At 45.2% G+C, this 23,752-nt stretch overlaps 2 protein-coding genes across 3 annotated transcripts in view; one reads left to right on the top strand and one right to left on the bottom strand.

Annotated features, from left to right (window-relative positions):
* Positions 1–23,752, top strand: part of DOCK2 (dedicator of cytokinesis 2) — a 362,053-nt gene that overhangs the window by 158,445 nt on the left and 179,856 nt on the right. The gene's annotated exons all lie outside the window — the stretch shown is intronic.
* INSYN2B (inhibitory synaptic factor family member 2B) overlaps positions 7,447–23,752 on the bottom strand; it is a 107,412-nt gene continuing 91,106 nt past the window's right edge. The window contains exons 3-4 of one of the 2 annotated variants that reach the window (XM_019741025.2): positions 22,821–22,895; positions 7,447–8,022 (exon numbers count right to left, since the gene is read on the bottom strand). In XM_019741025.2, the coding sequence (XP_019596584.2) occupies positions 7,836–8,022; positions 22,821–22,895 (262 nt within the window). In that variant the 3' untranslated portion in view covers positions 7,447–7,835. The remainder of the gene's footprint in view (positions 8,023–22,820; positions 22,896–23,752) is intronic. The other variant, XM_074313882.1, reaches the window with a different exon arrangement.

A 23,752-nucleotide genomic window follows, 5' to 3' on the forward strand; every position in this document is an offset into this window, starting at 1 on the left:
CTGCCTCCCCTGGCCTGTCTCCTGCCGCTGGAAGAGAGGTAGCCTTTTCTCTTCCTTGGAGAAGTTGAGAATGTCTGCCATTTGGGTGTTGACTCAGCACCCTCATGCCCAGCGTTGCTTTCTGAGGGCTGTGGAGTCGGGGCACCAGGTATGGAGTTTGGAAGGATTTTACTGGCTGGGAACGGGTCCTCTTTTTCTCAGAAGTGAGGGGGCCTTTTTTCACGGCTAGGAAGTCTCTTCACTTCACAATTCTGTTCCTCAGTCCCTTTCTCTGCAAAGTGGGGCTAATAATGGTTATTACCTGTCAACTCATGGTGAGGATTGAATGAAAACATGTGCAAAGCTCGCAGCCCAGGGCTTCACACGTAGCCGACCCTCGACCCCCAGTAACTAAGCCGTTATTGGTCTCCCTCATGCGTGGTCTCCCTACTGACACAAGTGCCATGAGTCAGATTACAAGCTGTTTTATGGCCCTGACTTGGGCACTTGCCCGAATTTGTGAAGCATTATTATGCTGTTGCTACAGCTGGGCTGTGAATAAAGCCCCTTGGAGATGAAATCGGCCACCGCATGTCAGCTACAAAGGCGGGAGTCCCAGACTGGAAGGAGAAATCCCATCCAGAGTCCCTCCCTGGGAATGTTGTTGAGGGGGTGGAGCTGCCCAGGGACAGGCCCAGTTGGAACAACGGCAAATGAACAGGCTTGTCCCATAAGTGTCTGTTCCAGCTCATCCCTGCCTAGAGCACTGGCCATCTTAAGTGACTCAAATCAATTCTGTCAAAGGAGGCTTCAAAATCAGAACCCAGTTTCCTACAGTGATGCATTTGTGCAGCCCTTAACGTTTATGATGATTTTTTAAGAACATGAGGAAGTTCTATGATTGAAATGTAGAGAAAGGATTATGGGAACGCACAACAACGAGAAAGTTATCAGAGACCCTGCAGGTCAGGACTGGAAGAAATGTGGCCCCTCCCCAGCAGCCCTGGGTCTCCCAGAGGTCAGACCCAGGGACCATGTTCTGAAGCTAAAATTATGCTGGTATCTTCTACTTAAAGGACAGAAGATTTGTACATTTTCGTAGTTTCACTTTTTCTGAAATGATTGTGCTTTCCTTTCATAATCAGGGAAAAAAATCCTCAAACACTATTTTTTTTTAAAAAAAGAGGCATTAATGGATAGTCAAGCATTTTTATGTATGTAATTTAACTTCTCTTCTAACCTTCTAACTTCTCTTGAAGCCAGAAAGCCAGATGGTTCCATTTTAAAGACAGAGATGGGGGATGGAGGGGAAGGTACTTGTTCAACGTTGTGCAGAAAATCAGGGGCCGTGGTGAGGATTCCTGGCCTTGCTCTGCTCTGCCTACTCTGAACTGTTTTCCTCTTAATGTTTCAGCGCCATGTTTTCTCCCAATTCATTCAGCACACACATACGAGGCATTTACAGCATCTTGGGCAATGTGGTACACACTTGCAGGGTCCCACAGGTACAGATGACAATTTCTGCCCGTCCCCCTCCCCCTCGGACTTTGCTCCCTTCTGGAAATGAGCATGAGAGGCTGACAAAATGAATGTCAAGATAACGTAAGCAGCAACCTATACAAAGCATCATGAGTCCTTGGACGGGGTGACCAATCCCATGGCAGGCGTGGGGGATGACCAGAAAAAGTTACAGAGAGCAGGTGACATTTAAAGTGTAACTTGCTGTCCAGCAGAGGAGTTAAGAATTCAAGCTCCCAAGTTTGGCCGACCTTCAGCCATCACCACCTCATACTTGTGGACTTTGACAAATGACTTCTCTCCCTCCGAGCCTCAATTATTCTACTGGAAAATGGGGGGGGGGGGCGATCATAAGCTACCTCATGATGACTTTTTGAGGAATAAATAAAATAACGGAAGCAAGTCATTTCATAATAGCCCATTGTAACTTTAAGATACTAGAGCCTTCGTTATCACGATCAGTAGTAATATGGCTGCTATTCATTTAATCCACCAAAATAAAAATTATTTCCCGTGGTAGATAGGTAATGAGACTCTGTCCCAGGTAGAGGGGACACCACGTGCTAAGTCTCTGATGAGCAATAGCCTCTGACTTTTTGGCAAGTGGCAAGGAGATGGATACAAGGGAAAGTGGAATAGTGGGAGGTTAGGCTATTACGTACTAGGCTACAGTCAGATGGTAGGGAACCTTGTTTGCTGTGGGAGGAATTTTAGGCTCTAGGCTGGTGGTGGGGTGCGATTAGAGATAGAAAAGCCAGGGAATGTCATGGCCAAAGGTATGTCTTGGAGAGATTCCCGGGCAGCTGGGAGGAGGCTGGACCCAAGGGGCTGGAAAACTATTATGGAAAGTAGACTTGGAAAGCCAGTGCAGTGGTCCATGTGGAACGGACAAGGGCTCATGATGAAGTATTCATTTCAGTCAAACAAAGGTCTTTGGGACTTAAGACCTTACTAGGTAAGGAAAGCAGTTCCTACTCTCAGGACACAACATATAGTGGGTTAAGGGGGAGAAAACTAGAAATAGCCGTAACTTAAGACAAAAATCATCACAAGAGAATAACGAGGACATCACTGAGAGGGTCAAAAGGAGGGAGGTGTGACATCTAGGAGGCGCCTGAGAAGAGGACATGAGCTCATTGTTTCTCACCCCCCACCATAATAAGCTCTATGAGGCAAGGGCTGTATCAGTAGTTTTCTTGTCTGGCACATAGAAGGGAGTCAATAAGTGTTTATTGAAAAATAAGTGATTATGGACTGAGGTTCATCCGAGGAGTTTCCTTGGAGCTGGTGGGTGCGTAGAGAAGAGGGAGGGATCTGTTCTAGGAAATCCCAACAGGTCAGTGGGCAGAGTTTGTGGATGCTGATGCTTCCCATGGCTTTGGCTTTTTCTCTTTGACCCTAACTACAGAAGCCCCCCACCCCCACCCTTTTCCAATCTTGAAATAAACAAGCAAGCACACGAAAAACCATGACAGCATCACATAAGTTCTCCTCTCCCCCATCACCCATGTGGGATTTCTGCAGGTGGGGTTGGGTGCAGTCAGACTTGGTGTGCTCTGTGGAAGAGCTACGTGAACCAACCTCAATTTCAACAATTAAATTATGGCCCATTTAGCTCAGGAGAAAGAAGGCTTTTCTGTCAGCATAACCAGGGTATCACAACATTGTGTGTGCTACCTGGGAAACCAAGTCGAAGCACCGATGAGAGGTCACCGTGTTTAGTTGATGATTAAAAAAAAATAATAATACATACTGAGCTTTTCTTGCCAGGAAAAAAAAAAAATACGGATTTCATTTGACTGAAATTTAATATCAGATAGCTATGGATTCCGAGAATTTGTGAAAGCCATTCATGATAATAAAGCTTTTATTTGCTTTGGAGCAAATAATCCTTTGGTATGATGTTTATTGTCTTTTCATTTTATTTATAATAGTTGTGGTTTCAGCCAAAGCAAAACACTCTGTCCAAAATGCTTCTTCAGTTAGACCCTGTCTCCTTTATATTGCATTTTGTCTGAAATGGACTAGATCACATGTAATAAATTCTGGCATTTTAATGGAAACATTACAGCAAAAAATAGTTACCAATCTGCTTTAATTTCAAAACTAATTTTTCCTTTGATACAGTAATGCAGTATCTTGGTAAAATATGCAAAATGAATTGGGATTTAATTATGATGGCAGTTCGTCCTGAAACAAGGTTAACTGGACTTTGAATATTCAGGATGTAGGTGTTGGGGGCGTTGCAGTGGGGGAGGATGGTAGCAGCTTGGCATTCTTGGGTCCTGAGTGCCACTTGGACCACAGTGAAGGGAGAAGCCCTGGCACATTCACTGTTGAAAGTCTGAATCAGTGGAAGGCTGAATGCTCCTGAGAGCTCAGATGGAACCTGTGAACACCGAGGGAACCATCCCTCTGTGAGGATGGAGAGACATGGAAAAAATCTGGGACTCATTTCTTTTGTCTGTCCATTGGATGTAATTCATTCATTAATTTATTCCTGCAACAGATATTTGAATCCCATTGTGCTAAGTGCTAGACAGACAAAGGTGTGCAAAATGAAGTAGGACAGCTCTCTTAGGAAGATGGTAGGCTAATGAGAGAGAAATACATTCAACAAAGGATCACGTTCAGCATTATAAGAAAAGCAATCAGAGTCTCATTGAAGTTAACTTCCCAAGACCACCCAGCAAAAAGAAGGGAACAGAATAACAGAGAACCCAAGTCTTCTGATTTTGTGTCCAGTTCCCCACCCCCTAAATGATAAATAAACTGGTTTTAGGTGGCTCATGGACAATGAAGGAAAAAAATACTGAGACCTGTGATGGGAAAATTGTTTTCAATTTCCTCTCAAACACCCTGATTCATCAAGTAGAAAATGTGTTTGGTTTACAGTGGCTTTAGCCTGTGTTGCATATATGCTAATCTCCCTTTTTAACAAAAAAGAAATGGTCTCAGGCTTAGCACCTTCAACACTCAACAATCGCTAGCAAGAATTCAATAAAAGTTTGATTTCCTCTTCTATATTTGGAGCATCATATTGGTTTTCCTCATGATGGTGATATAAGGTTTCCTTTTGAGGAAGAAAATTAAGGGAAAAATAATGAATACGTTATAGTTCAGGTGTATGGGCATTGTAATGATAAAAACCATGCATATGTATTTATCTGAACGAGCTGGGAACTGCTCCATTCTTTCTCACTGCCTCTCTTGCTCACAGGGCACGTGGTGCTTTTACCTGATCTTGGGGGCTAAGTCCTGAATCTGTTCTTTGTTTATTTGTTTTCCTGGGAAACATAGAGAGGAGATTATCATGAAAATTACCCGTCATTAGGATCGTTGAGGCATACTTCTTAAGTTTAAATTTTATAACCCAAATGAATCCAAGCTAGTAATGGAGTCTTAAAACCTAGGAAAAATATGTAAGTTTATTGCAAAAGATAATATCCCATTTAAAACAGTTTAGAAATTTACAAAACCTTACATTATACATAGTCTTTAAGAAGATGCTCTATAGATGAGCTAGTATTAAGTTCCAAGTATGGTGAGTACACATTTTTATTTTCTTTAACTACAGAGAAAGCAGCTACATAAACTCCTGCAACTTAAGTGGATGTATCGTTCTTTTTAACCTTCAATTTTCTAAAAGTAATTTTTATTAAATTAACATCGCTCCATAAAACCATATAACCATATAACCTCAAGTACAGCATTTTTATAGAGTATCATGGGAGATGTTACATAATATTTTACAATGAAGCGATTTTCACACGAGTAGATGGGTGTACAGTTTTGGTACATGTATATGTGTGGTTTCTTTTTAAACATAGAGGTGATCATTTTTGTTAGCAGGAAAGTGTTGATTGAGTCCCTTTCCCTCATAATGATTTTAAATTTCAATTTCCAGAAGAGACCTCCTTCCTAGTTTGAGGTTGGTGGCCCAAGCAATTCTATGTTGTGCTTTGGTATAGAATCATTATAGTTTTGATTGGTTGTGTTTCTAGAAATGTCAGCATTTTCCAACCCCCATTTTATTTAATTCAGTTGAGGGTTTATCTGAGGCCCCCAAATCGACAGAAGTGTGTGACAACATGCGCTTCTTAATTATCCAAGGGTTGGGTTATGTCTTTCTGTGCAAGCGACCTCAGACACTTCTTCGTCATTCCAGGCTAACTTTGGCAAATGATCCAGCTCAGCTCTGGGACATTCTCCTCATTTGATGTTGGACCATGCACAGAGCTTATAAAGTAGGAAGAGTAGGTGTTTGTATCTCCATTTGAAAATGGACAAATAGGCCCTGAAAATTTAAGCAATTTGCCAAAGGTTAGTGGACTAGACTGTTCTGTTGCCTGCGTCCCTTAATTCCCGGAACAGGATTATTCTCATTCTAGCATGCTGCCTGAGAATACAAATTAATTTAAAAATTAGTGTAAGCAAAGCAAATTAAGATGGAAGCTCTACTACAAGATAAAATTACATAAGAGATCCCACATGATTTTGCTTTATTGGATTATCCTCTCTCTCTGCTGTTCTTTTCCATTGTTGGGGCCAACTGAGAGTTGATTGTGTGGATACAGAAAGATCTGTGGCTTTTAGCCAGTGGTAGCATATCTTATTGAAATGTGGCTTCTTAAGTATGACAAGTGCATTTATCTTAATTCCAACTTAACATTATGGATGCCGGTCTCATTTTCTGGGCTGAAACATTATACTAGAACAGAGCAAGAACGTCTTGAATGACATTCCAGGACTTAAACAGTGCAAGCCGAGGTTCATTGCCAAATTTCCCTCTCACTCTCTCTGAAATAGCTTTGTGCACTGCAGTACTGTGGCAGGGGAAGGTGCAGCTGGTGGAGTGGTTTGCACAGTCTTTCTCAATTTGCACTGGGGTATGTACAGCCCAGGTTCACACGGGTGCTGCACTCTGCAGACCCTCACTCAGACCCCTGATCTTTAGCACAGGGAGTTGCCTTCTCATTGAATACATCATCAATCCAACCACAGGCTGGTAGAGAATTTAGTGAGAAGGAATGTGAGCCTTGCCAACCCACCTCTCAGCCCCAAGAGTATGTAGCGATTATTTAATTATGTTTGTTCAGCCATGCAAGTTTGACTGGGCCCACATGTACAGGGGTCTTGTCAAAAGAATGAGTCAGACTTTAAAAGAATTCAGACTTTGGGGGAAAAGGGTCTTTAATACTAAAATGGAAAAAAAAATTAAAAAAATAAAATAAAATAATATATATAGACATATATATATATATATATATATATATATATATATATATATATATATATATATGTATATATATCCTCATTCCCAGTCCTGCTGCTGCTTCAAACTGGTGACCATGGCCTGACCACCAGGAAGGGAGAGAGATTATGTAGATTAACATACGTTTGAACTTCTCTACAAAGCTGTTGCGGGAGTGAATGGAGGAAAACCAGTGTTAGGTTTTCTCTTAGTCTTATTTGTGTTATTGGTAAGATGAAATGGACAGGTTGCTGGGTCTCATGATCTTAAATGTCGCAGGGAAATTAGCTGTGGAATCTTAAAGTTCAAACCCAAGCCAGAACCCTCCCATTGGCCAGGCGGTCAGTCTCAGGCCCCAGGCTGCGAAGTATGATGGTCTAAGGTGGTCCCTGGACCAGCTAACAACTGTGGGATGGCACGCCGCTAAGTGCCTGATACCCTGCAATGACCGTACTCTGCCATAGACTGTGAGGCCCACACCACATGAGATGGCAAGTCCTTGATTTGGGATAAAGGGGCTAATTAAAAGTGAAAACGACCCACCCCACCAGGCAAGCTTGCGTTTTTATGCCCTGCCCATTTCTGTTGTGCTTATGTACACCAATATCTTAGAAAACTGCCAGTTTATGTATCGAATTTTTTTCCAGGGGTACCTGCTAGTATCTCCTCTATCTTCCTGCTCTGCACAACGTTGCTTTTCTTCTTTCTTTTGGGATGGCAAACACAGGAAGGGCAGGAAGCGCTTAGCATCACAGAGGTGTTGGAAAGTGCGCTGGGGGCTTGGCTCATGGTGGGAATCTGGACTTGCCAGATTCCAGGACGTGGCCTGGCTGTGCACGGCAGGGAAGGAGGCAGGTGATCACTGCCACGTCCGTGACGTCCTAGCGAGCAGTGGCACTGACGCAGGTGCGCTCGGTGGGCAGGTCCGGCAGCAGCTAAACCTGCCCGAGTGTCCCTGTTCCATGGGTCGAGCGGCTCACAGCCCCCATGGGCCTTTGCTGAGAAGGAGAGGAGGCCTGAAGGCAGTGGTCTCCCCGCCGCGGGGAGGTACTTAGGGACGGCATAGGCAATGGTCCCAACAAGCTCAGATCCACCAGAAGCATTTCTTCTTCACCTTCTTGGTTTTCCGCCTTAAGTCCTGTTTCTCAGGAACCGGGGGTTCTGCTGGGAACTTTGGTGGGGGAGATGGCTCCTCACCTGGTCCCGCTTCCTCCAGACTCTGTAGAACTTCATGGAACCTGCCTTCCTGCTGCCGAAAATCATATTCTACACTGGAAAACACAGAGAGGAAGGAAGGAAAGTAAATGCAAATCAGGACACGCTGATTTAGCCTCATCACGTGTCCAACTGACACAGAAGAACACGGGCTTTGAAATCGAGTCCCAGATGCTTAGGTACCTACTGGCTGTGTGACCTTGGGAAACGGTGCTGCCTCTCTGAACATCCAGCTCCTCATGGATTGAACTGGGACCTGTAACGCCTTCTGCTTGGGGATGTTCTTAAATTTGAAGGAGGCCTATCACATGGCAGCCTGATTGTAGGTGGTCAGTAAACATTGCTCCCATTTCTCGCTCACATGTATTTAATGCCCCTAATTCTGAATTCTTTTTTACATGTTATGCATGAAAACTGCCTCATTGTAAAAGACTTAAATAATGCAGAAGAACATACAATAAAACTGACAACTCAGCTTCCTCGTCTGTAAAGTAGACATAATAATAGCGCAGTCTCAAAGGCTTTCTTTGGAATTAATTTTCTATATCAACAGAATATAAATGAAGTACTTAGAGCAGTGCCTGCCATATAGTAAGCCCTCCATCTGTATTAGTTAGCTCCTGTTACTATTAGTATTATCGTCATCAGTAATGTTGTTATTACTAAAATAGTACATCTTGCCTTTGCCTTGCTTCTCAACTGAATAATATGTCTTGGAGAGCTTTGCATATACACTTACCCCATAGTATTCCTCAGCACAGACGTAAACACTCTTATTTGATGGGTACTACTTCCTGATCTTTTTTTTTTCTTTTTGCTATTTTATTTGTGTGTTTTGGAGTCTTTCATGTACAGCCTCCATTGTATGGTCCGTACATTGGTCTGTGAGGTAAACAGGATGCCCTCTGGGACCAGGGTTCCTAGAGGTTGAGAGCGTGGGGGCCGGGGTGTGCAGAAGCTCTGGCTTGGGCCGTGGAGCTCACACCTCCGTCCTCTGATGGCTTGCAAATCAGTCTGGCCTGCATCAGGGACTGTCAGCCTGCCTCATACCTCTGGCTCTGCCTTCCCAGAACCTGGAGGCCGAGCCAGAAAGAACGGATCCTGCCAGCTGTGCGTGGGCTGCCTCTGCCCTCAGTTGTCCACTTTCCTCCCTGGGACATTTGATGATGGAGGCGTTCCCAGTGCCGCAACACTTGTAAGAAAGCTGTTAAGCTTTCAGCTGTGTTTGTTACCTGGTTTCAGACTAGAGCTCTCAGTAGGCCAAAGATGAGGGGCCAGTGTGGGCGTGTGGAAAGCAGAAGAAATGCAGAGTCACAAAAACAGTGCATTCTCCCTGTTTAGCAAAGACGAAACGAAATGTTTCGTACAGAAGACAAAACCCCCACATTGGTCCATGACTGGCCAAAGCCTTTCTACCGAGCAAGGGTTGAAAGGACCTGTTTTTAAAGGGACACTGGTCCTTGTCTACTATCCCCATGTCACGCAGGAGCAGAGTAAGTGCTGCTGAAAAGGCAAATCATGATTGCTACGCATGACTAACAAAGCCCCTAGATGGTTCTTTGTCACTGGGTGCTCTGAATGGAAGAAGCTAAAGCGACCAATGGAGTGTCAGGACTTAGGGACATCGTATTATTTCATTTCTGTATCTTTGATAAGCTTCGCCCAGATTTTCTTCTCCTTAACTTACATCCTTTTATTTTCTGTTCCTCCCTGGTCCCCTCTGAGGGGACATACTTCTGGCTGGGTGAACTATGTCATAGATGAAACCAGGCTGTTTTCCAAAGCAACGCTCCACAGCTGATTAGCTCTGAGATCTCGGGGAAGTCATTTCTCATTTTCAGGCCACAGTGTCCTCATCTCTAAACGAGTGTGGTACCTGCTCATAGGATCGCAGTGAAGTTTAAACAACACGATGTGCATACAACACTCAGCTCAGAGCTGCACAGGCACCAAGTATTCAGCCAGTCACTCAGCAGTCATTTATTAAGTATCTCCCATATGCCGGGCCCCGGGCTGGGTGCTGGGGGAGGAGTGTAGACAGACAGACACACAGACACGTTATCCCTGGCCTCCTGGTCCTGGCAGTCCAGTGACTCTAGGTCCTCAGTAAATGCTAGCCAACACCAAGAGCTATTAGAGAGCTTCTGGCCAAAGCCCAGGATTTGTCAGGTCAGGGAGCACAGGCATCCATAGATTCAGACACCGAGGCTCCCACTTACAGTATGCACTACTCAGCACTGCACCCTGTTTGTCTCAGGGCCTTCGGTGGGTTTCTGTCTGTACCACCGACACCTCAGTTTCCCCAGTGGAAACAAGGATATGGAGTCAGAGGCCGGGGAGCGGTTGTCTCCTACGACCTCTGCATTGCTTCAAGGGAGACATTTAAAGTGTAAGTTGCAAACTCTGATTATCACCCCCTTTAGCACTAGTTCACATCCACATAGTTCTCCTAGTTCCTGATAGGGCCCTGCCCTCTCTCCTGAGGCAGAAAAATAATCATTATCCTAGAGCACCAGATGGAGCCAAAGAAAGTGGGTACGACTTGCTCATTCTAGTAATTTCCTATGCTATCTGGTATAAGACATTCCATCCACTCATTCATCCATGCATCCATCCATACATCCATCCATGCACCCATCCATCATCCGTCCATCCATGCATATATGCATCCATCCATCCATCCATCCATCCATCCATCCATCCGTCCATACATGCATCCATCATCCATCTGTCCATCCATCCATGCATCCATCCATCATCTACCCATCCATGCATCCCTCCATCATCTACCCATCCATGCATCCCTCCATCTATCCATCCATCCACTATCCATTTATTCATCCATCCATCCATCATCAATCCATCCATCCATCAATCCATCCATCCATCCACCCATCCATGCATCCATTCATCCATCCATCTATCCATCCATTCATCCATCCATCCACCCATCTACCCACCCACCCATCCATCCACCCACCTATCCACCCATCCCTCCATCCCTCCATCCCTCCACCCACCCATCCCTCCACCCACCCATCCACCCACCCATCCATCCATCCATCCATCCATCCATCCCTCCACCCACCCACCCACCCACCATCCATCCTGCCCTAGCCCTAACACTATGCAGGAATACAGCAGTAAGATAGACGTGGATACTGCTCTTAAGGGATCTTATTTCCCAGTGTTTAGGGTAGATGATTAAACTAACAATTGCTTTAAGAATACACGTATGCTCGGTATTTATCTTAGACTACCCTTACTTTCCAGCTCTTCATCCATACACATCTACCAAATTTTATAAACACACACATAAAACGGCTTCCTTCTTCTCCTTATATATGACACTTCTCTGACTTTATAATTCAAACACATAACAACAACAAACCACCTAAGTGTGTCAAGACTCACAACAGTGTCCTGCTACCAATTAGAAATAATAGTGCTCAGGGTGAACCCAGAACATGCACAGAACTGGCAGGCCCAGGAGAGAAAAGCCAGGAGACAGACTGTAAACTCTGTGTCATCGTCACAGTTTAAAGTGCAGCTCAACATGGAGGGTAGAACAAAGGCTCGTGAGTGGAAAACTTGGGTTTGAACTGCACCACTTACTGGCCAGGTGACCTTGTGCAAGTTGCTTCTCTTTCTGAGACTCAGATGAGAGTGAGGGTTTTAAAGCTATCTCACTGGGTAGTCGTGCAGGTGGGACACAATAACAGGTCAAACGTCCTCCTGTAGGATTGGTCTCTGCCCACTGCACTCTTCCCTAAGCCTTTTGTCTTCATATCATAGTGACTGAATGCCTCACCTCCTCACGCGTACCTTAAGCTCTTCAGTAAATGTGTACCTAGCCAGCAACATCTCTCTTCACCCCTCTACTCCATGTACATTCAGGAAAGAATATATTCTATGTTTCTATGGAAACACCACAGGGTTCCATTAGAATCACGGGGACTTAGAGAGGTCCCCCCACCCCTCTTGCAACTACCCTTACTGGTATTGGCAATTTTCAGGGGATGGAAAGTGACTTTCTTTTCAAGGCCAGGCAAATAGAAGATACAGAGAAGTATGTGTACTTTGGAAAGAAATTGATTAATGTTTTTTAGGCCGAAGCAATTTATTAACATAAAGGAAAATTGTCACTTCCCTTCTTTTTCTTCCGTTTGACAAACCACTGTTTGGTTTGGAGGAAAGGGGAAGGGAGTATATTTTGTTTTGGTGGCAGCTGCCTTATGGGCAGGGGCAGTACCCTCTCTCATCTCTTTTTCATCTTGAGGCTGAGTGGAGAAAAGGAGATACCCCTCAACTTCCTTCTTGGCCAACCCACACTCTATTCAGCAAACTCTTTTAAAGGGGAATAAATTGCCTACTTGGTGATAATTCAAGGAGGGTTGTTTGCAGATTCTGGGGGACTCGCCATCTGCTTTGGGTTTGGTGTCGAGGTGGAACACCAGTAACTTTTCCAACCTCTCCTCCCCTTCTTTCATTCCTTGTAGTCTCCCTACCTTCCCCCGGCGCCCACCATCTTCTGCCATCTTATTCCATAAGGATACAGATGAGTGTGAATGCTTAGTTTGTAGAGCTCTGGCTCACCGTGGGGGCAAATGGTGGCCAAGAAATGGTTACAATACAGAATTAAGGCCTAGAGCCATTGAGATAATGTGGAGCATTCAAGACGGTGAGGTTGGGCCTCTGAGGATGCTTGAAATACCTGACACCTGTTCAGGGCTGCCCAGTCCATTGTGTGGGAAGCCCCAGGGGTCTGTGCATGGTACCACACTGCATTCAGTAGGTGAGCTGTGTGTCAACCGGAAATGGAGAGATCTCAGGTTTCCTTCTTGAGGGCACCTCACTGATCTAGCTCCAGATCAGTGTTCCAGCCATGACGTGAAAAGCAGAAGGAGGTTTTTCTAGGTAACTGGAAGCAGTGGAAAGCCTAAGTCATGGCTTGTCTGGAAGAAGAAATAGTGAAGAGCAAAAAGTAGATCAATATATTCGTATATAAGCAAACAACAGAGCCCAGTTCTGGATGTAGCATCTTGGCTGGGCAAACTGAAGTTGGGTACACCAAAAAGAGATAAAAGTTTATATGAAAACAAATAAACCATAGAAACCTTTTACTTTTATATGGCACTTTCAAATTGCAAACACTTCAGATCTGTGTTTTCATTTTATCTTCACGATAGCCCAGGAAGATGGGACAATTGTTATCTGCTTTTAACTGACAAGCTAGTTGGCAAAGCAAAGTCCCACTATGAGTTAGGATCAGAATCTAAGCCTGGTTTCCAGACTGCTAGCCCTTAGCGTACCCAGAGAAGCATCGGCTGTTTTAGCCAGGGTCTTATTCTAAGAAAGAAATAACAAGAGACTACCTGGAACTTGTGAGGTGAGGACACATGGTAATTTCAATTAATAATAATAATTAGAAGGAGGAGGAGGAGGAGAGGAGGGAGGACGAGGAGAGGGGGAAGGGAGAACTACTGTTCACGGAGTGAAGTCTATGTTACAGACACGATACTACAAGTTTAGTAATTCCCGCATGTCTCATGTCATTCTCACAGCCCCATCAGGTAGCCCTTATCATCATTTCAGAAATGAGGAAACTGAGGCAAGGGCAGGATAGATATTCTGCCAAGGGCACGTGCTAGTGAGCAACAGAGCCAGGGTCTGAGAGTACGCGGTCTGACTCCAAAGCTTGTGCATAAGATATATTACACTAAAATAACACAGTCGCCTCAATTGTGTAAGGTCCTGGCTGCCAAATGTGTGTGGAGTGGGGTTGGGGAGACAGTGGTGACCAAGGCCTGGTGCCCCTACATGATCTCACAGCCCCCTGTGGAGCCAGACCCAACCTGGGGCTGGGCTCTCCCCTGAACTCGTGTTTCCAGACTGCCAGGCGATTCAACAGGGAGGCAGCATACCCAGAGAAGATGGGCACCCCCTTAGCAGGCAGCTCACTCAGCGGGAATCTGGGCTCAGCAATCTGGGGTCTAGATCAGCTGCTGGGGTCTGCAGAGGGCCCCTTGCACTTTCTTCTCAGCTGGCGGGTCTGGTTTTTTGTAAAAAGAAATGGTGACCAGCCACTGCCATGAACTATACATTCCAAGCAAGTTGCCTGAGAAAGTAATGATCCGCGGCATGGCCCTGAAGATGAAACATCTTGCAAATCTCTCTCGACCTCTCCATCTCTGTTGAGTGTTTCTGGGACCCCTCTCACCACAGAGCCCAGTGCACCATAGATTCATTGACCTTCTGCAACTTTTCTTTTCTTTTTCTTTTTTCTTTTTTTTTTTTTTTTAAGAATTAGCTGTCTAAATCAATGGAACCAGCGAGGGTAGTTTGATTCCTGTCCACTTGGATAAATCATGTCACTTTGGGAAGTAGCTTTGGGGAAGAATTACAGTCTGGGGCATTAGAAGCTTTAGTTAGTTTGTTTTTCCCCCTAGCTTCGAATGGATATTGTTCCTAAAACTTTCTCCTAATAACCAATTTGCTCATTATTTATAGGGTGTAATTTTAAGCTTCATAACTTGCCACCATTTCAAGTAGGCAAGTGCACCCCTTCTCCTAGGGCATCTGTCTGCAATGAGTCCCAAGAGAAATGCAGGTTCTCCTCTCGGCACATAAATAAGCAGGGCCAAGCGCAGAAACCTTCACCGCCGACGGCTCTCTGTGAAGGAAAATCTGTGCTCTGGGTTTCTGTGGCTCAGTGTCACGAAGGCCTTCAGATTAAGCCCTTTAAAAGGATAGGTCATCTCAGAGAACTTGAGCACACACATATATTCACTGGTTACGCAAGGTCAAAAGTAAGAAGGGGGCACACAGGAAAATCTGACAGCAGGATGGGTTTAAGCCCTGGCTCTGTTGGATCTTGGAAAAGTCACAGAACCTCTCTGCGTCTGTTTCCTCATCTGTAAAATGGAAATAATAACCATCCTCCTGTTTTAGGGTTGTTAAGAGTCTGAAACGAGCTACTGCATGTACAGTTTAGCAAAAGGCCTGGCAGTGTCGCCTGGCCCGACAAATGGTAGTGAATGGTGCATTAACTTGACACAGAAATAAAGATTGTTTCATTCTGCGGTCAACTGTGGCCTCTGTGCCAGCAGCAATCCGTTTGTTATTCCTGTGAAATTCTCAGCTTGCTTGATTTTATATTTATGGCAGGTTTCAGCCTCTTTAGCCATTAATGCATTAAAATAGATTTCATTTTTATTGCAGATAAATTGCCAATGCAGTAAGTCCTGCTTCTTTCCCCTTACACTCTAGGGAGAAGAAGAAAGGGATAAAGCTACTGAGAGAAACAGGGACTAGAGGCAAATATCTTGGGGATCAACCTATCGAGGCTCAGAGAAATTTCCACACGTACCGCAAGCTTTATGCCTATTTCCCAAGGAGAGAGCTTGAGCTGTGTTTGGTGGCAGTTGTTTTGGGGAGGCTGGTTGGCGTTGCCATAACATTCACTTTGCAGCATTTGAAATGAACACTGCTCAATCCACCGCTGAAATGGGATGAGAGGTACAAACGCATCTGTGATCACTAGGAAGAACGGCTATGCTGTGTGCTTTATAGTTAGTTTTCACCGCGTACTTCATTGCTGGCCAGAGAGAGGACTGTGGCTGGAAGCCGAGGCCCTGACAGTTCACCAGGCTCCATGCTGGGAGAGCACCGTAGGCAGACCAAAGGAAAATACTAAATAATTTAAGTGGAAAGTGGGTTGCTGAACCCACAGGCCTGGGCACATAATGCATTTCTAGTGAAATGCCTTTTTGTCTGGTTAGGTAACAGCTCTAAGTGGCAGGCAAGGTCAAGACCCAGTATCCAAAACACCTAACCACAGAAGGACCCTCCAGGACAGCTCCCAGCACCACCAGCTGTGTGACCCCAGACAGCTCATGTAGCTCCCCAGAAAGCGGAGGCCTGCCTTTTCTCCTGCGGGGCACGCCGCTGTCAGGCTTTGGCCTGTTCCGCAGACTCCTTATCAGAAGTTCTGAATAGCAAACTTGAGGGGGTGACACCAGGAACGGGAATGCTGGTTGCTGAGTACAAAGGGAGGTGCCTGCAGCAAGTTTCCTTTTGAAAATCCATAACTTCTTCTTCCTCTGGTTCCGAAGGAGTCGTAACAATAAAGACTCAATAATGATAAAAAGCTGCCGGCTGTCTGTGGAGTTTGAGGAAAGGAGAGGATGGTGGTGGAGGATTCTGGCATTCAGGTTCAAGAGCACGGGGTGACCACGCCCCTCTCCTGAAGGGGGCGTGGTGCTGGGCTGGGCAGCGCTTTGCACACCCACCCTGTCACGTGTGTGTCATTGCTCCTCCAGGACTCACCAGAGGGCAGTTCCTAGCCTTTGGGCTCCTGGCCTGGGATCAGAATTGGGCATTAATTGGTCGTAATCTTATTGAAGGAGGAATATCAGCAGGGGTTGCCATTCCATGGCTCATCTCAGATAAAGCCTGAGGAAATGGGAGAAGTGGGAGGAAGGAGAGGCTACAAATGAATCCCCTAAGTACAGTCACCCCTCAGTGTTCTCAGGGCATTGGTTCCAGGATCCCCACGGATCCCCAGATTCCCGAAGCTCAAGTCCGTGATGTAAAATGGTGTCGCATTTGCATTTTTGCATATATACATACCTCATCCTTTATACTTTATATCGTTTCCAGATTACTTATAACACCTAATACAATGTAAATGCTACGTACATAGCTGTTACACTGTATTGTTTAGGGACTAATGACAAGAAAAAAAGTCTGTAACATTTAGTACAGATGCAACCATCATAGGCCTAACTACATAATACACATTAGCAACAATGTTACTTTTTTTCCCACCCAAATATGTACCTTCAATCCATAGTTGGTTGAATCCATGGATGCAGAACCCAAGAATATGGAGGGCTGACTGTAAAGCATATTGCAAGTGTGGGCTTGCATCCAAAATGGACTAACAGAGACTCATTTTTTCTTCTCATGGGATACAGGAGGCATCAAAAGATTTTGCTCACTCTTTGAACAAGCCCTCCCTCTTTCCCTTTTCCTCCACTCTCACCTTCACCCCCTCGTTAGGTCCTGTATGACTGTCTGACTCTATCATTGACACCAATCAGAAAGGCCAGGCATCTCTCCAACTATGCACTTAAAACGAAAGCTAGATTTTGGGTTATTTCATTAGCAAGAATTTTCTATTCATGGACATGCAGGCTGTTTGTCACAGAAGTTACTAGTAAATCACCTTCTCCTTTCCAACCCCTGACTGGAGGTACTTGAATGTTTCTCAAGCTTCCCCGGGATCACAGCCTCCCAGGAAGTGTTCTGTGACTGCAGGTTCCCACCTTCCACCGCACCCCCTCTGACCCAGCAGGTTTTGATGTGATGCTCAGCAGCCACTACTCGGATCCCCAGGAGACTCTGATGCAGATGGTCCTGGATCACACTTCAAGAGCATTATTTCAGCCCTGCCTGTGAAGTGCAAACCCTCGGGATGCCCGTGACTGAGTAGAGCTTGGCGGTATCACCTTCCACTTAGGGCTGGCTTCCGGAGGCGGCCTGCTGTGGAATCTGGCTTGCAGGCAGATGGGACTGAATTCTGATCTTGTCATTGCCACTTAACGAGTTCCAGAATAATTGTGCCAGAGCCTCCCCCTCTCAGCCTCAGTCGTCTCTTCTGGCCATTGTGCAGGCGCCTACCTCTCAGCGTCCTGATGTTTTGCCAAGAGAACATGAAGATCTAAGGCCTTAATCCCCTCTCCCGAAGAGATTGTCGGGGTAGTTCTGACACTATAGAAAGGGGATATTTTAGCCTCAACAGAATGTGTGGTTTTGCACAAGTCAGGCTGTGCCCCTCCCACCACGGTGGGCACAGCAATATGGGTGACCACTTGGTCGGCCACGATGGACAAGAATTTCCGTGTCCGGCGAAACTGCAGCAGGCTCCTGAGACGTCACAGGAAGATCTGATTGGGCTCCACTCGTGAGAGGATGTAGCATTCAGGTATTTAAAAATTGACAACCCATGTACTACATCCGGTCATTGTTTGATTCAGGTCCAAAAGAGGCAAAGCCTGACTTGTGCAAAACCACACATTCTGTTGAGGCTAAAATATCCCCTTTCTATAGTGTCAGAACTGCATAGAAGCCTTCCTTCCCTAATGAGAACATTTGAGTGAGACCCTCCCTTCCCCCACCCAAAAGTATGGGCACACACAAACGGTAACAGTGGTTTTACTCTGGGGCCATCTAAATAGCTGTCTCAAGTCCACCACTGCTTTGCATCCCTCCCCCAGTCAATATAGTCATTCTCTTCTTTGCCAAGAATTTCCTGAGCACCAACGATGTATTACACACTGGCCCATGATTCTGAGATAACTAGCCATTTGCTGACAGAAAGAAACTCATAAACACTGTGTTACAATGTTAGGATAATGGCATAGCAGAGGAAAGCACATGCCATGGGGGTCCTTCTCTGGAAGGAATGTGAGGTTTTCCAGAGGAGTTGGATTTTAAAGCGCAAGACTAGGAAATGTCCAGAACAAAGAGGGCAGAAAAGGCATTTCGGGAAGTGAGGGAACTTACTCAGAACACATGGTGTTTGAAGCCGGTTGGGTGACTGGAGTGGTAGCAGTTAAGACATTTAGCATCATTTTTAAAGAGCCTTGAAGCATTAGCTAAAGGGAACAGTAGGAACCAGGACGAGATTGCTTCACAGGAGAGTGACATGGGCAAAGTCTGCTTTTCAGGTAATTTAGCAATCTGTGTAGAAGATTATTAGGGATAGTGCAAAGGGGCCTATGGCAGAAAGATTAGTTAGAGGTCACGGGGCAAAGGATGAGGGTCTTTACTGCCCAGAGACAGAGGGGGCAGAGCTTAGGGGCTGGATTTAGCAGCTAGAATTGGTAACCAGTTTGACACGTGTTGTGAAGAAGAGTAAGGTCATGGCAACTATAGTTTCTTTATGGAGTTTTGGTTAATGATATGGAACCAAATAAGAAATAGAGGAAGGAATTAGTTTCATGAGGGAAAATAAGGAGGGTGTTTGGTATATGGTGAATCTGAGGTGCCTTTGAGATGTTAAGTTAGAAATATCTGTTGTTAGGTTTATATCCCTGTCGTTAGGGGAGACAGAGAGAGAGAGAACATGCTGATGAAAGAGGTGGTAGGGGAGAAGGCAGTGTCGTAAGACAGTCGCTTAAAATCCACGAGTACTGTTGAAACCATGGAAAGAGGCTAAGAATGAGAAGAGGAGACGGCAGCCCAGGTAGACCCCCAGCTCTTCTGTTTCTCCTGTCTAGCACCATTCGAATCTTACGTGGCCAACCTCTCCCTTCACCCATTACAAATGGTCAGTTTGCAGCTTGCTCTTTATTGCCGTTTCCTAAGCATGAACATGCTTGGATGGTAGATGAACATCTTTTTTCTGAGAAAGACTTCCTGTTCTCCTCCCTTCCCTTAAAACATTGGAGGCATTTTCCAACTTAAATGAAGCAGATTTCTCCTGGGAACTACGTCCAGAAAATAAATGCATGATCAGTGTAGTCAAAATCCTCCAAAGAGGCTCGGTGATTATTTTTAGAGTGAACGTGAAGATGAAGTGCAGGGAGACATGGCTGGAGGAACAGAGGATGGAGTGAGGGAAGGAGGAGGGACGTCGCTGGGAGAGAGCTCGTGCCCTTGAGAAGAGGAAAGGGAGCTGATTCCTTAGGACAGCTTTTCTCGAACTTCATTTATTTGTCCACCACCTTCACGGTTTTTGTGAAACTCCCCATAACAAATATTTATTTTCTCTAAATTAATTTCCTTTTGAAACTTAGAAACATTTATACAAAATAGGCGATGCCACTTTTGAAAAATGGAGACCAGCGTCACTTACAATGAATATTTAGAGGACTAGTTTTGAACGTTAAAAGCTTCAATAAAAATTTTAAAATGATTGCATTCTGGCTAGGTTCTGTTGCTTGCCTATGGCTATGAACCTGAGACCTGCTCTCTCTTGGCAAAGAAGCATAATAAATAAGCATTAGAAAGGTTTCGAAGACATTCTAGCACCAAACTCAGATTTTCCCCTCCAGGTAATCACGAGGATTGAAACAAATTTGGAAAGAGAACCTTTCTCACTAAGTAATTCAATGTTAGTTAATCTTGGTACCAGAGGTGGCATTCACCCAACTCTTTGAGAAACTTGTCCTAGAATTAAAGCTAAGGACAGATGAGGAGTAAGACTGGGGACTAAACAGCCTGGAACCAGCTCGATGCATAGGGCCAATTCCCACCCCCGTCCCTGGGAGCCAACAGCAGTCAAAACTCAAAGGAGTCTGTTCTCCCTGGGATATGGGATCCTCTGGAAGACCCTGAGGGCCATGCACAGAGTCCTTAGGCATCTATGTTGGTGCTTCTTGGTGAGATGCGATCCATGGAAGTGGTCCATGGTAAGAAGAGAGCCAAGGAGGCTTGGGGCGGAAGGCTCCTCTGGAGCAGAGAGAATGAGTTGGGCAGAACCGATGCCCCCACGTGTCCTGATGGAAGCAAGTCGCATTAGCCATCCTCTTTGGCTGATGGGGCCACTTAGAAAACCTTACGTGTTGCTACCTTAGCAGCAACATCTCCAGAGAAGAAGACCCAGCAGGCAATCCATCATGCACCCACGTGTTTTATGTGCAGTGACGTGCGCTGGGCCCATCCATCATCAGGGAGGGAGGGCAGTTTGACAAGGCCTGAGGATGAGTATTCCACATCACTTATTCATTAGTTTGTAAGATCTGACTTTCCAGGACACAACATAGAGTTTGAAGTCATTTGAAATGGTAAAAAAAAAAAAAAAAAAATGACAACTCTCCTCTCTCCACTGGTACTACGATGGGGGTGTTTTTCTGATCTCTTTGCTTTCATCAGATTAATTGCCTGTTCCTCTGCAATGGCTCAGATACAGAGATAGAGATGCTGTAAGGAAGAACAGTCTGGCTTTGAATGGTAATGAGGAAAGGGCGCATACAGTGGCTGTTCCTCTTGGAAAACTAGAACGATACATGTGCATGAGGTTTGCTAACCCATCCAGGGGCGTAACTTAATTCGGAATGTTTGCTTGGGATGTTTGAATTGGGTACTAAAAAAAAATGCAAACATTCTCAGACTTGTTGGAAGGTCATAGTTTAACCAAATATTGCCAGTTTTCATTCAGCATAGACCATCAGAATGTCAGAACTGAAAAGGACTATAGGGACCATCTCATTAAAGGCCCTCATTTTTCAGATGAGGAAACTCAAAGGCCAGAAATGATTTGCCCACGGCCAGGCCATGGAGCTCACAGTAGATGGGAAAATAAACACTGCTCCTTTTCATCTACATAAGCTAAATAAAAAGTCATCTTAAGGTAATAGAGACTACATCATCTGGCTGATGAAGAAAGGAGACCATCCAAAATTTAAATGGAAGTTAGTTAAAAATAATTCTTGTTTATGATGAATAGTTTTTTTGTCCTCCCTAGCTGTCTAGACATTAAATAATTTTTGTCTTCCTAGTGCTTAGGAAATTTGCTTAAGATAGGAGATGTTAAAAAGGGAGCAAACTGACAGGCCTGCCTACTTAGACTTTCCAATGTCACAAGCCTTTTCCAAGGGATATTTTTCTGAGGGGATATTTTACACTGAGGTAAAGGACATTTGCTGTGCTTGGTCCTGAAGCTTCTGTCATTTGGTGAAAATATGAGGTTCTGTGGCTTGTAGGTGTAAGGAATTGACAGTTCAATGAGAAAATGCCCAAGGCCCCACCCTGGTACGGGGTCTTTTAAATTCCAGGCCTCCAGTCCCTTGTGTGGATGAAAACTCGGGATTCTGCTGGAGAGAATGAAAAATTTTTAAAAGAAAACACAGGCAACCCAATCGGACAGCCTTTCTCATCTAAAGAGAAACATAATAGAGAAAGCAAAACCATATACTTTTGTCAGAATTAGATGCCATCAACTGAAATGACTGCTTTTGATGGCTTTTCCACCATGCCACTGAAATGGGCTTCCAGCTAAGGGGCATTGATCTTTCTAGTAATAACAGTAATAAGCCCTTGGATTTGTACAGAGGTTTACAGTTATGAAAGGCATTCACCTATGACTATGTTATCTCATTTGCTCCTCTTGGCAACTCTATACCGGGATTATTGTGTCCATTCTACAGATGAGGACACTGAGTCCCAGACAAGTTAGCAGACATTGGACCTGGGGATTTTGACTCCAAGTTCAGTCCTCTCACCACTGTCTGATGTTTTCCTTCTATTCCTTACAAAAATCCACTTCATGGCAGCTACCTTACCCCCTGCTGGAAGGAAATGTGCTCAGAAATGAAAACAGTGAGTGCTTAGCACGCTCCTTGACACACAGTGAGTGCTTGGCATGGGGTAGCGACCGCTGAGGAAGAGGTACCGTGGTGGGATAATTAGCAGCACAGGGTTTGGAATCAGAGCGATCTGGCCCTGAGCCCTGCATCTGGAGCTGCCCTGTGTCAGCTGCGCCACGTGGCTTGACGTCCCTGAGGACGTTCACAGCCACCTCACAAGATACAATTTTGAAATGAGACACACATGTGCATGCAGCATTCCGTAAGGTGCCTGTACTTCCTGTCCAGTACGGGGAGGGATCTTTAGCAAAAGGATTTGCTCATAGACCTTATTGTAAGGAAACAAAGCAATGCCTGCCTCACCACCAGATGTTAACATTTCACAGTGAAACACCTTGATTTTTAAGTCTCAGGTACTCAAGGGTCTCCTGTCTTTGCCTCGCTCTTGACTTTCTGCATCTAAGAGAGTGTACGAGATTGTTCGGCAGGCCCCGCGGCAACCGTGCCCCACGGAGCCGGCCTCCGTCGTCGCCAGGTACCTGTATATGATGCAGGCCGTGTTCTGGCAGGTACTGCAGTTGTTGAGGTCTTGGCCTGTTCGATAAAAGTTGCGCCTGCAAGAGAGAGCATTTGCTGGATAAATCTATGGGCAGAAGTCCCGTGGGATCCACGCGTTCTGCTGACTCGTTCCTGCAGGCAGCTTTGCCCCACTCATCGGGGCCAAAGCTCTGAAGTTGCGTGACCATTACCAACAGAGAAACAAGAAACCCACCACAATAGGGCCTCACATCTCTAGAGGGCTGTCAAGCACTTTCAAATCGGAGGTGTTTTCATGCTGACAACAGTCCTGTGAGATGAGTCAGTTATTCTTAACCCCTCCTGATAGGGAGGAAATTGAGGGACTTTGCAAATGAGTAGAGGAGAGGCTATTACAGTTCCCGACCCCCTTAGTGTATTTCTCTCTGTACTGTCAGAGGGCTTCTCTCTTATAAGGTAAGGCTGATCGGGATTCATATCAACAAATGTCAGTGAACAACTTCTTCCCTCTCCTACCCTTTTGTTAATTAGCTTTCGTCTTTCTTCTTCTCAGTCTGTAGGGAGCACATTTTTCTAGGGACGAACACGGCACAACTAAATAAATAACGGCCTTCCTCTCCCCAGACTGGTGCTGAGTCACCCAGGAAAGCATTTTGTGACTTTTTTTTTTCTTTGCAGAATTGTGATCTCATTTCAGTTTCTTCTCAGTTGGTCAGTGATGGACTGGCTCAAGCCACGAAAGTGGTCAGGGAAGAGAAAGGTCAACAGTAAAATTAGTGGCTACCTTGAGTCCTTGGTGACAAACACAAATGACTGAAATGCTGAGCAAATGCAGTGACTTGCTTAGAGGATGGGGTGGGGGAAGTCCCTGCATGCTCTCATTCCCCCCCATCATTTATCAGCTGGACCCCTTTCTTAATAAAAATCATTTTCG

The sequence above is a fragment of the Rhinolophus sinicus genome, linkage group LG10, assembly GCF_036562045.2.
Source record: "Rhinolophus sinicus isolate RSC01 linkage group LG10, ASM3656204v1, whole genome shotgun sequence".
NCBI lineage: Eukaryota > Metazoa > Chordata > Mammalia > Chiroptera > Rhinolophidae > Rhinolophus > Rhinolophus sinicus.